Here is a 14642-nt window from a genome sequence, read left to right as displayed (position 1 = left end):
TTGAAGTGCTGCGGGGTCGAGATGTAGCCAATCGGGTGATAGGTTTTAATGGGACGGTGTGTTTCTTGTAACTCAAGGTGCTATTCACATCCTCTTTTGGGAAAACCATTGTTCAGCTTCAACCCTGCAGCAAGGTGGAACCGAGAAGGCCTGTGAAGGTGAATTGTTCCTTACTGTTTTCAACAGTGACAAACTACAGCTGACTTCTGATCATGCCAGCGGGGGGAAGTTTTCACTGTGGAACTCTTTTGAGCATTTTGAGGGGATTGAACATGCTGTTAAAATAATGGATCATGAACCAAGTGACCTTTTTTAGTAACAGCCCCGCATCCCTTCACAGATTGTGTTCATTTGTAACTCGCCCAAAGCCTGTGGACCAAACCATGTGCTATTTTTAGAGGCCACTGAATTACTGTTGTTCAAGTCCAAACATTTCATAGGAGACAGTGCCCTCTGGTGGCCTCTGAACATCAGGACACTGTTTCATGAAACCTCACCCACCCTTCAAACCCCATCGACCATCACTGGTACAGTTTTCAGCACCTGAACCTTCATATTTTCAACTTCTTTTCAGCACATTTTTTTGTGCTATAAAAACTTCCCATCACCAGGATTTTCAGTGCTCACTACGACTGCTAGCTACCCTTTGCATTAACAACATTTTTGCACCGTATTACAGCCAGAAAGACACAACTTAGTCACAATATGACCCTTAGGTGACTCATTTTAACTGTGGCATTCATTTACTGCACTAAAATCGCATTCACTTGGTTTAAAAAGATGGCATCTCTGCGTATTCAGGGGGTGGAGTAGCACAACAAGGGCGCCGAGTTGTGTTCTGTGTGAACGTACCTCCAGCATTTCCGTGGACAAACTTCATATTCTTTCAAACATAAAGGCCGTCTCTGCTGAGACAATTTCAATTTTGATCATTCCTCCAACATCAATACAAGCAGCTTCAGCATAAGGTTTTTTTTAGGACGGTATAGGAAATCAATCCAGGGATATATTAAGCATTCCCCAGTCATCAGTTTCTCTGCTGCGTCTTCTCTTTCATCGCGCATAGACTCGGCACCAAGCCCTCGCGCTGTTCTGTGAAGGCCTCCTTTATTCATGGCATGAACACCATCATGTCAAACCTGGCGGAATCTCAAAGAGGTTACACTCCTTTTGTGCAACAAGGAGCTCCGCATCCCGCTTTTATTTGCTTCCTCTTTCAGCTGCCAGTTTTAGATTGAAAAGTTTGATGAAATATCTTTTCATTCCTCAATGAGATTCATTAATAGTATGATCATTGTATGAAAGATAAAAATGCTGTGTCATTTTGAGTGGAAAAGGAACAATAAAAAGGACTGTGTTCCTAAAATTACAAAGGAGAAATACTTCCAGAAAATGAATAACAGAAGTCTTGTAATCTGCAGTGAGGACTGTAAGGAAATAAACTAACAACAACTTTCTTGTCACCGGAATTCTGATTCAGACTCGACATTGAAACACAAAAAAAAGAGGTTTTGTTTTGGGCTGGTCACAATGTGCTGCTAAAGCTAATGCTAATTGCTAGTCCAGTCGCACAGTTGCCACACGTATAGTGTCCTCGCTTCAGTGAAGTTCCACCTATAGGGGGCGTAGTTATCTTGCTAGTGGTCAACAAGCTAGGATCAAATTCACACCCTCACAGCTGCAAATCTGTGACAGTTACCAACTATGGAGAAGCTCTTGAAAAGAAAAAAAGATAAAGAAAGTGATGGCGCCTCCAACACTAAAAACTGTTCACAAAAGCAGTTTTGACATTTTTATTTTATGGCGATACTTTTATTTACACTTCACTGATATCTTCTTTGGAGTTTAAATAAAATATACTATTTTTATTTCATGATATTTAGACATGGTTTTATTATATGTATTTTTTCCCAATTTTCTCAGTTTGCATCAAGTGCATTTTTTTCTTTTTTTCTTAAGGAAATTTGATGAGCATGACTTGCACCTGGTTCTGCTGCTGGTGGGACTTTTCAAAGATAAATCTTTGCGCTGACCACATGGTTTCATGTCATTTCACAAGGTTTCGGTTTGTTTACGTGTAAGTAGATTAAACAGAGACGTGCAGGTCGGATCAGAGCCGACCCTTCTCAACCTGGACATGGACTGTTAGTTCCTCTTCCCTCTGGCAGGAGGCTACGGTCCATCCAGACCAGAACCTCCCGTCCCAGGAACACAATATCAGAATATGTTTTTGTCAGTATTCAGTTTACTATTGAAGCAATATGCAGTACATTTTGGGTGTCATCACTCGTACTTAGCTGTCACTTTGTGGACAGATAGTGTCATGGTTAGCCAGACATATATGGTGCTGTCCAGTCCACGTGTTGGTTCGTATTGTGAATAAGTATATTTGTGTCGATATGCTAGGATTATACTTTAAGTAACACACTTCCTTTTATACTAATTACTTTTTAGATCACAGTTTCTTATAAATATTGGCCTCCTAAAATACCTATTGGTGGAGAAACACTCTTCTTTATCTTGTTTTTTGTCTTTTCAATGCAGATTCTTTGCATTGCTTTTTTTGGTCGGCAGTTTTTCACTCCAAGTCGGAGTCACACGTTCACCTCAGGATGCACCGTGGTGGTGTTATTGCTTGTTTATCAGGGGTGGCATTTCGGAGGTTGTCAAATCCGTTTTCAGTGTGAGGGGTTGGAATATGTTTGGGATATGTTTATCTTGTTAAGATGGTGGAAAGCACAACAATCGTGAGTCGCTGTGCGTTTTTAATGGGTGCAAGCGGAGACACAGCACTTATCGCTCTGCTATTCTAAAGGTGTTTTATAACCTTTGCGTTACTTCACCCCTTTATGTCAGAACCTGGTTGAAAAGCAGAGAGAAAGAGAAGAAAACGACAGAAGCAGATCTCCAGAGACGCAGCAGCTACTGAGTGGCAGCTCAAAGGGCTACAGGTAAATCGCACCGCTGAGGTTTGGGAACGCTCTGGAAAAACATCATATTAGCTGGACAGAAATCACAGAAGGCATTTGGTATAAAGCCCAAAGCAACTAAGTTTCTTGATCAACATAACATTATGACCATATACCCTTTATTTTTATGGATTGGACTTCAGATGATTTGCATTAGGTAACCAGGCAAAACCTTCAGATGGAATAAGGAGGATCATAAGTTACTCCAGTTAAAGCGATGGCCTGGATGAGTGTGTGTGTAGGTGAATATGTCTGGTGTGGCAGCACTTTCACTTGTCTTTTTCTCTCCCGAAACGAATGCATTTAAACACAGTTCCAACTTTGGTCATTCAAAACTATTCAAAGCAATGGTCAATTATTATCACAAATAAGCATTTTTTTGTCCTCAAACGTTTATTCTGACTCATGTGACTCAACTCATAAATGCTTAATTTGACTCACAGTTGAAAACCTTAACTCACAAAAGATCAGTTAAACCCCATGCAGAGAACCCACACACTATATTCTTAGTGTTCTGCTGCCACCGAGCGTCAGTTAGAGGAACTGAAGGCGATTTTCCCTTCTTCTGACTTAGGTCTGGTTTCAAAAAAGACGTGTCTTTGACTCACCTAAAATAGACTTTTGTCAACATAATTGTACAAATATACCTTCACCTTCACCTTCTTCTGCCGCTTATCCAGGGTCGGGTCGCGGAGGCAGCATTCGGAGCAGGGAAGCCCAAACTTCCCGATCTGCACAAACCTCCTCCAGCTCTTTCCGGGGGATCCCGAGGCGTTCCCAGACCAGACCGGAGACATAATCTCTCCAGAGAGTCCTGGGTCTTCCCCGGGGTCTCCTCCCAGTAGGACATGCCCGGAACACCTCCCTAGGGAGGCGTCCAGGGGGCATCCGGATCAGATGCCCAAGCCACCTCAGCTGGTTCCTCTCGATGTTGAGGGGCAGCGGCTCCACCCCGAGCTCCTCCCGAACTCCTCACCCTATCTCTAAGCCAGCCGCCCTGCGGAGGAAACTCATCTCAGTCACTTGTATCCGCGATCTCATCCTTTCGGTCATGACCCAAAGCTCGTGACCTGGCTTTCGGAATTGTACAAATATAGTTGCATAGTATTTAACTACGATTTAACATTGATTATATTTATTGAAATACCCTCAAACATGCAAACAATCAGGAAAACAATGTAGATCAACTGAAAAATAAAGTAGGGATGGCAGTGAGACAATGTACGCAAGGTTGGACTCATAAGCAAGAAGGTAACTTGGTGGATTACAGAGGACAGGAAAAAACATCACGCATGTATTGTAGAGAGAGAAACTGAAGGATTCTGGAGCTGACCTTCACTTTGCTGGCTGGTTCCTGACACAGAGCACCTGACACGGATGGTGCTCTTCATTGTTATCCCTCTTTACTGAGTCCAGTCACTCTATAATTCATGCACACTTCAGACCGATCCTCTGATAACTGCGACAGCCACATCTCAGCCAGGAATGTGAGGACGACTGAGGAGGACGTCCAGTCATAAACGATGAAGGTCTTCACTTTCCATAATAAAGAACAAGGCGTCATTTGTCATCAATGTAGTATCACAGTATGGTTCACTAGGAGTATTTGTTCTTCAACTGGCTTCACTGTGTAAGTGTCAGCTGAACTCAATTTATACCAATTTTCAAGGGGGAAAACAAAATGTCCAATTATTTAATGTCTGAATTGAGACACTTGATACTTCTGCGATGTACAACAGACACTGAGTTAAGTGAGTGTAAGCAGTTGCCACTGTTACTTTTATATTTTACTTTTTTAACTATACATATTTTCAATTAGAGGATATATATGTGTAAAATATAAAAGAAACAGTGGCAACTGCTTATACTAATTTAACTCAGTGTCTGTTGTACAGGGACAAATTGTATGTTTTTATTGCCACAGGAAGATCTTTCTTTCAAAAGATCTTAGACAAACTATATATATATATGTATGTATATATAATTAAGGTTTTTTTTGGCACGTTTTTTTGTTCTTGAACTGCATTTATTGCACATTGTTTTTCTAAGATCTTTTGAAAGAAAGAGAAAAAACTTGCTTGGAGTCTGTAAAGTTAAGGGGGTGTGTCCGTTTCTTCCAAAATAAAAAAATCACGTGTTGTTTGCTGCAGATGTGCTGCCCTCTATGGACCATAGCGAGAATAGCAAAAATACCAGCAGTGGACCATACCATTATTTTTTCTTCAATGACGCCTTTCTTTTTGTTACCTAATCGTTATTTTTTTGTTTCGGAGGTATTTATATAAATGATAATATAGATATTTCTCCGAGTTTGGTTTGACTAAATGTTGTACTATGTACTTAAATGCCCGCGGCCCTCGAGCAGTGGAGTGGAATGGTACAGCCCGATAGTATTGAAGGGAAAGCTGGAAAGGGATTGTTGTCATCGACTGGAGGAAGCTGAGCTAGCCGCTGCACCGATTCCTTTAGGGCTTGTAGCTGTGTTCTCTCCGGGTGTTGGTCGCACCGTCCTCAGCTTTGCCATGGCTCTATGCGGGGGTGTGGGAGCCATGGCCCTTCCGAGCGAGCTTATCGTCCACATCTTCTCCTTTCTGTCTGACCGGGACAAGCTGCGGGCCTCGGCCGTGTGCTCGAGGTGGCGCGAGTGTCTCTTCTACCCGGCCCTGTGGACCGAGCTCAAACTTCGAATCGGCGGCGGTGGCAACGGCGCCAAGTCCAGCTCGGACGAGACCCCCAAACTGGACTTCCTGATGCGGAAGTTCGGCTCTTTCGTGCGAGAGCTGCAGCTGGAACTAGCGCCGGTGGACCTCAGCCCACTCTGTAACGACCCGTCCTCCACCTGGGTGGATCAGAACCAAGGTCCCCATCACGACCCGCAGCTCTCCGAGCGATGGAGGGACGCCGTGTCCACCTACCTGGACCAGATGCTCTGTGTGCTCTCAAGCATCCGCACCAACAGGTCAGCACCCACTCCATCTCAACCTTATCTTTGCCATATTGAAATGTCACAGTTGACCGCTTTCCCATCCCAACAGCTGCGACAATTCGTGTTCAAGTCTCGAGCTAGCATTTAGCTATAAACAAACCCTGCCGTTAGCTGTTACGTAATCCAGCCTCTGCGGTCGCGCTAGCCGACAAACGTCATCTTAAAATCATACATAACTCACTGCAATGTATATGTCACATTCACCAGCCGTTATGCATCAGCATGCTTGGTTGGCGATTCTTTTGTTTTTGGCCCTTTTCGTGTGTTTCGATGGTCAAAAGAAAGCACAATGCAGTAGCGGCGAGAGGTCGCTTTGTTGACTGTGACTTGCTGAAATCAGCACACCTACTGTATATTCATTTTTGCCTCTGTTATGGGGAGAATATACCATTGTTCCCCCATATGACAGCTCATCATTTCACCATAAAAATCATCAGATGAATTTAGATACACTTTATAGTTCTGTTTTTAATTTTGTTTGACATGGTTGGTAATGTTCCCTTTAAATATCACATGGTCATGTTGTGAGTTTTCAGATTAAAAGATGATTCATTTTTGTTTCCATGAACCAAGAACTGAACAAAGCAGTCGAATATTTGACTGGTGGGATTCATGTTTACTAAAAATTCTGATGTAGCTTCTTCTTTTATATTCCGCATTAAACATAAATGTACAATTTGTGCGTCGGATTTAGTTTAATAGTTGTTTATAGTTATTATAGTTATGAATTAGTCACCAACTGCTGAGGCTCCGGGACCATCAACACAATAAACCACATGTTGAGCAATTTAAACGTAAAGTTTCAAAAGATCTTTCAACATTACAACACTGCATTCAGACAAGTGGCGTGTTTGTCAACCCATAGACGGTTAATATTAAAATAGTCATCCGTTGCTTATAGTGAAACTGTTTTACAGTCCTATTGGGAATATTTTAATAAAAGGTTCAACAGTAAGTCAAGTGCCACACAAGCACCACTGTAGTTCCGCTAGACTAGTAACTCAAAGCTGCAAATGCATATTATTCCAGAATGGTTTGTTATTGAAACCACCAGTTTAAAGTTTGCCATTCTTAACTTTCACATTTAGTCTCCTTCCTCTTTAGGGGTATATTATTAGAACCAGAAGCACAACTTACTCAATGGCTTGAACAAATGTTGACTCAGCCAAGAGATCGCAGGGCATCTCCCAAAGCATCAGAGATTACCGTTGTAACACATTTGTCTGGTGATCAAATATGATGGTTATTTAAAAGTCCAACTTGGTGGCTTCCCTTGTTCTGTTTTCAGGAACCTGCAGAAGTTGAGTTTGTACGGGGACACCAGCATCATCCAACAGGAAGGACTGTTGGACAGCTCCAACCTTCACCAGATTCATCAGGGAGACAAAAAAATCAATGAGTAAGTCAGACAAGCAATAGTCGGTCAGCGTCTGTGTCTAAGTTTTAGAGAGCAGAAAACATTTGGCAGGTTTGATTGTTGGTTGTATACGTATGTGTTGTTTCATAAATACTGACAGTATAGTTTTAGACCATTCTCTTATGTCCTGGAGGATGTTTACCTGACTACTATCCCACAGTCTAGTCTGCAATTTGGTATATATTTGTGAGAAAAAGTTGTTGCTGCTCAGTGGAAAAAGGTAAGAGGACCAATGCGACTGTGCTTCTGTAGAATCCAGCAGCTGTTCATGGAGGTGTTGTCCATCAGTCGGCAGCTGAGGTGGTTGTCCTGCAGCTTCATGCTAGGTCTGGTGACTCCCTGCTCTTTAGCCTGTCTGTCCAATCCCTCTGCTGAGACCTTGCTTCACCTCAGCTTGTTGGACCATCAAATAGGTATGTGTGTTTTACCGCAAACTATACTGAAATCCATTATTTGATTAATGACTAAGAAGCAGGAGATGAAACGTATTGCAAACATAAGACTTGAAATGATTCCGACTCGTCTTTCTTTTTTTAATCCCTCAGGGCCACTTATCTCTTCTTCGGAGCTGGAGCGGTTTTCTGCCCTCAACTCTCTCGCTCTGGATTTTTCCGATCTGACATCTGAGCTCTGTGGTCTCCTGGCATCCCCTCACCGAACTCCCCTGCACCGCCTGTCTCTCTTGCTCAACGGCGCCGCCCTGGAAGTCAAGCCATTGGAAGGGACGGCCACAGACGATGACTGGAAGGCGCTGGTGAGGCTAAATTATTGGGTCAGCGTGAACGCTTTTCAGTGTTTATTAATTTGTGCAATTTCCTCCAGGTTCGTGTGAGTGCCAACTTACGGGTCTACATCATGGCCCTGGAGGTCGAGAGCTCAGAGCTCCTCAGGGTCTTAAAGCCAAGCCTACCGCTCGAGCGGCTCCACCTTGACAGCTATAGCACACAAGTGACCGACGGCACCTTGGAGCTCATCTCTCTGCAATACAACAAGACGCTGACTCACTTTCTGCTCCTGAGGGACCACCCGAACTTCCCCGATCTCAGCGTGAATCGCAACGAGGATCCACTGGTCCTCTTGTCTTGGAGGTGCACCCAGCTTGCTGTCTTAGTGATTCACGGTACGTTCACCTTCTTGTCCGACGGATGTGCCGTCTCAAGCTAACAGGCCTATCTGTTCTCCTGACAGGTTACGTGGTTTGGTCCCACAACTTGGTGGCCATCTCTCGACTGCGAGGCTCCAGCCTTCGTGTCCTCACCGTGTCCGAGGAGAGCATCGACTTCGATCCCGACCAGTCTGAGGGCGACCCCGTCCACAGCCTTGTTAAAGAGGTTTCCAGAGGCCTCGGTCGAGTCTGGCACCCGTCTTTGGATTCCATCCCGGTTTTGTCTGAACCCACTCAGCACTTCCACCGCGAGCTGCACGCCTTCAGCAAGGGCATGTAGACCTCGGCCATCCTAGCCCATCACACTCCAGGCCAGACCTCACGCCTGGTCTAGATCTTACCCACACGAGATGGGCATTTAACACCTCTGTTTTTATGTTATTTTTTTAGTTAGTGTTCTTTTTTTTTATAACAAACAGAACCAGATTGGACACAGCATTTGTGTGTGTGGAAAATTGGATTAATAATCTTTTAATAGTAAACATCAATTTTATTGGTCTTCCCTCTGCCCTCTTATGTGGTCAGGTCTGGACAGGTTTTTTTTTTTTTGTCCCCTCAAAAATTTGGGTCCTTACCCCAACCCTTAAAGCATCTTCATAGTTAAAAGTTTGTTATTTTTCTTTATATTTTATTATCACACCTATTTTATCCTTCCATCTTACAATCTATTTTTTTTACTTCCTCTGTAGTGGTTTCCCTGCCTGTGTGTGTGTGTGTGTATATTTAAATGCAAATATTAGCTGCTTGTTCAGGATCTGTAGTGAGCGGTCGCGTTTCCGATCAGTCTGTTTGAATCATTCAGAGCATCACTTGCTGTGTAATAATCTACCGCTGCTTCTCCTCTTGTTGAACAAGAGCAGCACATGCACTCGTGGAAACTTTGAATTTGTGTAGCTGAACGTGGCTGTCAACGAAACCTAGTCATGTCGGTGCCATGAGTCGGATTTGTAACCATTTCTAAGCCAAATAGAGGTGGTGTTGAGGAGGAGGAGGGCGGCGAGGACTCGCCTCTTGTGGGATGAGAATCTTGGTGTTTGCCACAAGCTTGCTCCCTGCTGTTCTTATTGTCGACGTATTTTTCTTTTTAGAACCTTTGCTTGAGGGAAGGCTTGTCTTCCAGTAGACACTCATTGCCAAACTTTTGGACGACACACTTAACTGCTCACACAGCTTCAGGGGTGATCGCCTTGTTTTTCCTCTGTGTTGGAATAATACCGCCGCGTTTGCTCCCAATATGTTACGCTCTGAAGCCATCTTAACTAAATCAGGTTCACAACACGGACAGAGTGAAACGACACATCCGTGTGTGTGTGTCATTGCTTCGGTGTTCTGCCACCGTGTTGGGGAAAATAGAAACTTAATCAGCGTGCTTCATGAGAAAAACATTTCCTTACCAAGACAGACGGATGCTCTGAATGTAACTCGACTGCTTGTCGATAGCTTTGGCAGGAATACAGCTGGAGATCAGCCTGACTTTGCTCCTTTAAAAACAGGCTTCAGTTTATTTTCTATCAAATGACAGCACAAGGTTTTGGGGCCATATGGCGTCCTCTCCTCAGCGGCGATGAGTTTTCTCTTTCAGTCTCAGGTTGGATTTTAACATCCACGTGGCAGATACAACGGTGGCGTCAACTTGTGTGTCTGACTGTGTGTGTGTGTGTGTGTGTGTGTGTGACAACAATCAAATACTGTTTAATTTCAGCGTTACTCTTGAGTCACAGTTGCCTTGGACCCTTGTTTGTTTCTGGTTCATGATGCTCTTTGTCTTGCCACCGAACCTAATCATACATTTGTTTTCAAAGAATTAGGTGACGAAAAGAAATGGCAAATATTTTCCATCTCCAGGAGATGTTGAGTGGAGCAGGTGAACATCTGTTAATGTTTGAGCTGAATGTTGGGACTTTTTCCATCTGTTTGTGTGGCGATAGGCTTCAGTCTGAAGCGCTCTTTATCGACGCCAGCAAACATGAGGGACGTAGAGCGAAGGCTACGAGTGTAGCTGAATGAAACCTCAAGTTTTACCAGTGTGGCGACGGCGCCGGACAGAAGCCCACTCGAAGAGTCGGTCAGCCGACTTTTATTCTCAGTATTGCACCACATGCCCGGCACTTTCTTCGGCCAGCTGAGGCCCGAGCCACTCCTGTGGTTTCCAATATTGTGGCACCTTGAAGATTTAGCCAGCTCGAGTCCTTGGTCTGAATCTCAGGATATTTGCACTTTGGTACGATGGTTGTCAGTTGACGGTCGCAGCGAGATTAGAATGTTACTCATGGTTTTAATTCCTCATCCCCTTAATAAAATACAAACCTGTTTTTTAAAATTTTGAAATGATAGACGATTATATTTCGCACAACGGAAGGATAGCAAGCTTGACGTCAACACGACGGCAGCCATTTGAAAAGAGCGAACTGCGTGATCCCTGGGTGTCTTCACTTGTGTCTGTCGTGTGCCTGTTACAAACCCACGCTCCCATATGCTTTGTGCTACTTATGGATATCCTGTATATAATGTGTGCACTCTTTACAGAAGTAGATTAGCGAGCACTTTTTTTGAAATCGTTTTGGAGTGTGCCTGTGTGTGTTCTGTAGTATAAATAGAAACCATGTCTCAAGGAGGAAGTTAAAGGCCGGCTCTGTTTGTGTGTGTGTGTGTGTGGAGGGGACGGGCCTGTTCGACCTTTTGACTTTTACTCGAACCAGTAAACGGAAGTTGTTCATTCTCAGGTTAATATGGGTTTCTAATGGAGGAGAGGAGGTAGCTCGTTGAACGTTTAGAGTCACTGGATCTGTTTTCCTTCCGTTTTTGCTGTTAAATCTGCCAAAGACCCAGTGGAACAACCTGAACACCGATTCTTAAGTGCCCACAAACACGTCAGCGAACTGGTCTTCCTCTCTTCGACCGATTCCATTCTGCCACTTCTTCTTCACTCTCTCCATTCTGTTTTAAATGTCTACAATTGACTCGCTGAGCTCGGGAATACGTGTCTCGATGTCGGCTGTCCAGCTGGAGCGAAAACAGACCAAAGCCGATGCTGTACATGCGCTCACGTTGTTCGAACACCGAATGTATGTCGAGTTGTTGGATATCAAAGTTCGGCCGCCCTGTACAAGCTGTGCGTCGATGCTGCTATCTGTGAACGACACTCAGGGTTTGTTATCGAGCGTCACGAAGCAACTTAAGCCTTCTTCTGTTCAGTGCAGTTCTATAGTGCATGTTTACGTCGTAGATCGAGAATGTCGGTGACATTTGTTTACCACCATGTCGCTCCCCTGTTTCTCCATTTTTGAGCGAATGTAAGGTTAAAAAAAAAAGGAGCTTCTTTTGTACGCAAGAGTTGAGCCGGCCCGGTTCCGAAGGAAGCCTGGCACTGAACTTTGAAACTGTTCTGACACTGGAAGTATTTGAACTGCAAGGGCAGACACGCCTGACCTCATTAGTTGTGTCATCTCGAGTGTTTAAAGCAGGATTTCTTAACGCTGCAAACAACATTCCACGTGGGTTGTCTGGATAGCAAAGTGTTAGCGAGCGTGCAGTCTATTTTTTTACTTTTCATCGGTCCGCTAGCGAAAGGGATGGAGGCGGCGGCTAGGGCTTCTCGCACCAGATGAAACCAGCTGGTCTGAGCCGAGGTGTTTGAGGGCTTCAAAGCCTGAGCGTTGCTGTTCCGCAGAGTGAACAAACAAACCCAATAGGGCATAAGCGTCTTGTGAGTGAAGTCACCGGGGGCTCTGTTTGTCATCCACAAGACCAATACCAGCAGTAACTGGGCACATGGGTGGATGAAAACCGTTTGTTTTCTGAGCTAGTTTCCGTGCACATTTACAGCCAAGGCATGCAAACAAGCCGTTTCCGTACCAAAGCATGAGACCATCCTCAGTCCTCGGAGACAAACGTGACAACTTTTTTTTTCTTTTTTCGCTGGTCTAGTTGCCTCTCAGGATGTCCCGTCAGTGGTTCCTAAGACGCGAGGTTCAGCGTGAGTGGAGGGCTCGCTTGAAACAGACAACAGGGTCGTTGGTCACACAATCCGTCGCAGTCTCGTGGAACCCAGCTCCGACTGCATGCAACAGTGCGAGCGAGTCTCCTCCAGGGGCCAAACACCTGTCTCCAAACGGGTTCTCCAGTTAGGTGTGTTCCTGTGCTCCCTTATAGACTTGCTTATGGAATTGTGCCACTGATAACAACGCCTCGCCAAAACCACCGTCAACTGTCGTGCTTTCTGCGGTGGCGATTTGAGAAAGGCTTCAACAGCCAGCGTCGGCCTTCGATATATCCGCTACTGATGTCGACCTTGCTGGTAAACAAAGTCTTACTTGTCAAGTCTGGATAGACCAACCTCCTAAGTAGGCAGGCAGGCCTGCTGCCCAGTTTAGCCTCACAACTATGCAAGAGGAATGCATATAATCCACACTTGTGTTTTGGGTTGGGTTTTTTTTCTCCGCACTGTCACACAGCAGAAACAGAGACCAGGAGAACTTGCAATGACAATACTTGGCCTTATGATGATTTATGAAGTGATATCATTTTCTTTTAAAGATTTCTTGATTTTCGGTCAGCCAGCCCGGCGACAGCAGCGGTGACGGCGGGCTCACTCTTGGTCTCTGTGAGACTGGATCGACGGCCCCAGTTTTATCGTGGTACGAATGTTGTGCATTTGTTTAAAATCAGGACAGTTTGCAATAACAGCAGTCTTACTAGTGGCCACCAGAGGGCACAAGCAGTGCTGACAGTACCTGGCTGCATCTTTAGAAAACCTTAGAGGAAGAGATAAAGACTATATAAATAGATATATATATATAGATATAGATATATTACAGCTCTCACAGTGCATTGTTATAGGTATCAGCAATTTGTTTCTGTGGTATACTCTTATGCAACACATGTGCGGGCTCGTTTTAATAAATATATTATGAAGTTCCACTTTGTAAATCCCATGTGTGTTTGTTTCAGAAATGATTTACCCTTCGTGTTGAATATTCAGATCAGTGTATTCTTGTGTGTAGAAGCGAGCACAAAGCAGAAATCAGACTTCACCCAAAACAACTGAGAAGACCAAGGCGTTCCTCTCTGCGGAACATTTTTATCTGTGTTTTGACGGAAATTCGGATCACCATTTTGACAAACTGTTGCTCTCTAAGCAGCCTGGTTCTTGACTCAGCTGTTGTTTTCGGTCAAGTCTGCGAAGAACGAGTGGTTGTTTTTTTTTCTTTTTTTTTCTTTTAATGTTGTGGGACCAATCTCACCTTATGAAAGGAATGATTTTATCATTGATGAGATTCATAATGGATGGTGATGCGAGAGATGGATCTCATAACCCCAGAGTGACCTCTGTTCACTTTAAGGTCAAACTATTGAATGTGGAGTCAGTGTTGTATGATTGCCTATCTTCTTTTAGTCAGTAAATAAAAGCGTCAAATCATCGCCTTGTTCATGCTTTTATTTTATTTTACATGCCGTGTTATACTTGTGTGAGGGATCAAAAGTAGCGATTAAAAACGGACCATACGTTACGAAATACATCTCACTGCAAATACGAATAACAGCGTTGAACCATCATTGGTTACAACCAAGCGGCTGAACTCTAGAGTGGTGCAAGTTTTGCTTTGTTTTTTTTCCCAGGTGGAGTCTACATTGTTGTGCTTTGTGGGCACGACAGAAGAAGATGGCCTCTAATAGATCCACAGTGGGGAAATTCAATTGCATCAACAGTTACACTAATCCGCAAGTATCTTGGTAACTCAGTCTTCAAATGTGTAGATCGACTCACATATGTGTCGCTTGATCATCAGATCAGCTTGCAAATGTTCAGTTACATCATGCATAACTCTATGCAAACAAAATATATAAAGTACGTCACTCATTCAGAATGACGCGTTTCTCATGGCACAGGAGCAGCATCGTATTATTCTTTATTCTTTTTTTTAAATCCTGTTTTCTCGCTAATATTAATATGATGTTGAAATAAATATTTCATTTTATTTTATAACAAATCGTGAAAAAAAAATGTGTGACGTCAACAACAAGCGCCGACCCCCGACATATTTCCCAGACTTGAGAGGTGTAAGTACGTCCATCATTTTTTGAGTATACTTGGTTTTGTGTGTA

The 14642-nt window shown here is 43.8% G+C and overlaps 1 protein-coding gene across 1 annotated transcript; it reads left to right on the top strand.

Moving 5' to 3' along the window:
- Positions 1-5334: 5334 nt before the first annotated feature.
- Positions 5335-14223, top strand: LOC128746979 (F-box only protein 33). Its single transcript, XM_053844417.1, has 6 exons — positions 5335-5928; positions 7244-7354; positions 7625-7785; positions 7918-8126; positions 8195-8492; positions 8561-14223. Exons 1-6 carry the CDS (start codon positions 5492-5494, stop codon positions 8815-8817), a joined length of 1473 nt encoding a protein of 490 aa, XP_053700392.1. The 5' UTR covers positions 5335-5491; the 3' UTR covers positions 8818-14223.
- Positions 14224-14642: the final 419 nt, after the last annotated feature.

This window comes from Synchiropus splendidus, chromosome 16 (assembly GCF_027744825.2).
Source record: "Synchiropus splendidus isolate RoL2022-P1 chromosome 16, RoL_Sspl_1.0, whole genome shotgun sequence".
In the NCBI taxonomy this organism is placed as follows: domain Eukaryota; kingdom Metazoa; phylum Chordata; class Actinopteri; order Syngnathiformes; family Callionymidae; genus Synchiropus; species Synchiropus splendidus.
This window is presented reverse-complemented; position numbering and strand designations above follow the sequence as displayed.

Excerpts from the sequence above, each read along its gene's own strand:
- LOC128746979 (XM_053844417.1), top strand. The coding sequence starts at position 5,492 with ATGGCTCTATGCGGGGGTGTGGGAGCCATGGCCCTTCCGAGCGAGCTT. Across the intron at positions 5,929-7,243 it reads TCAAGCATCCGCACCAACAG|GAACCTGCAGAAGTTGAGTT; the intron begins GTCAGCACCCAC and ends TTCTGTTTTCAG. Across the intron at positions 7,355-7,624 it reads GGAGACAAAAAAATCAATGA|AATCCAGCAGCTGTTCATGG; the intron begins GTAAGTCAGACA and ends GTGCTTCTGTAG.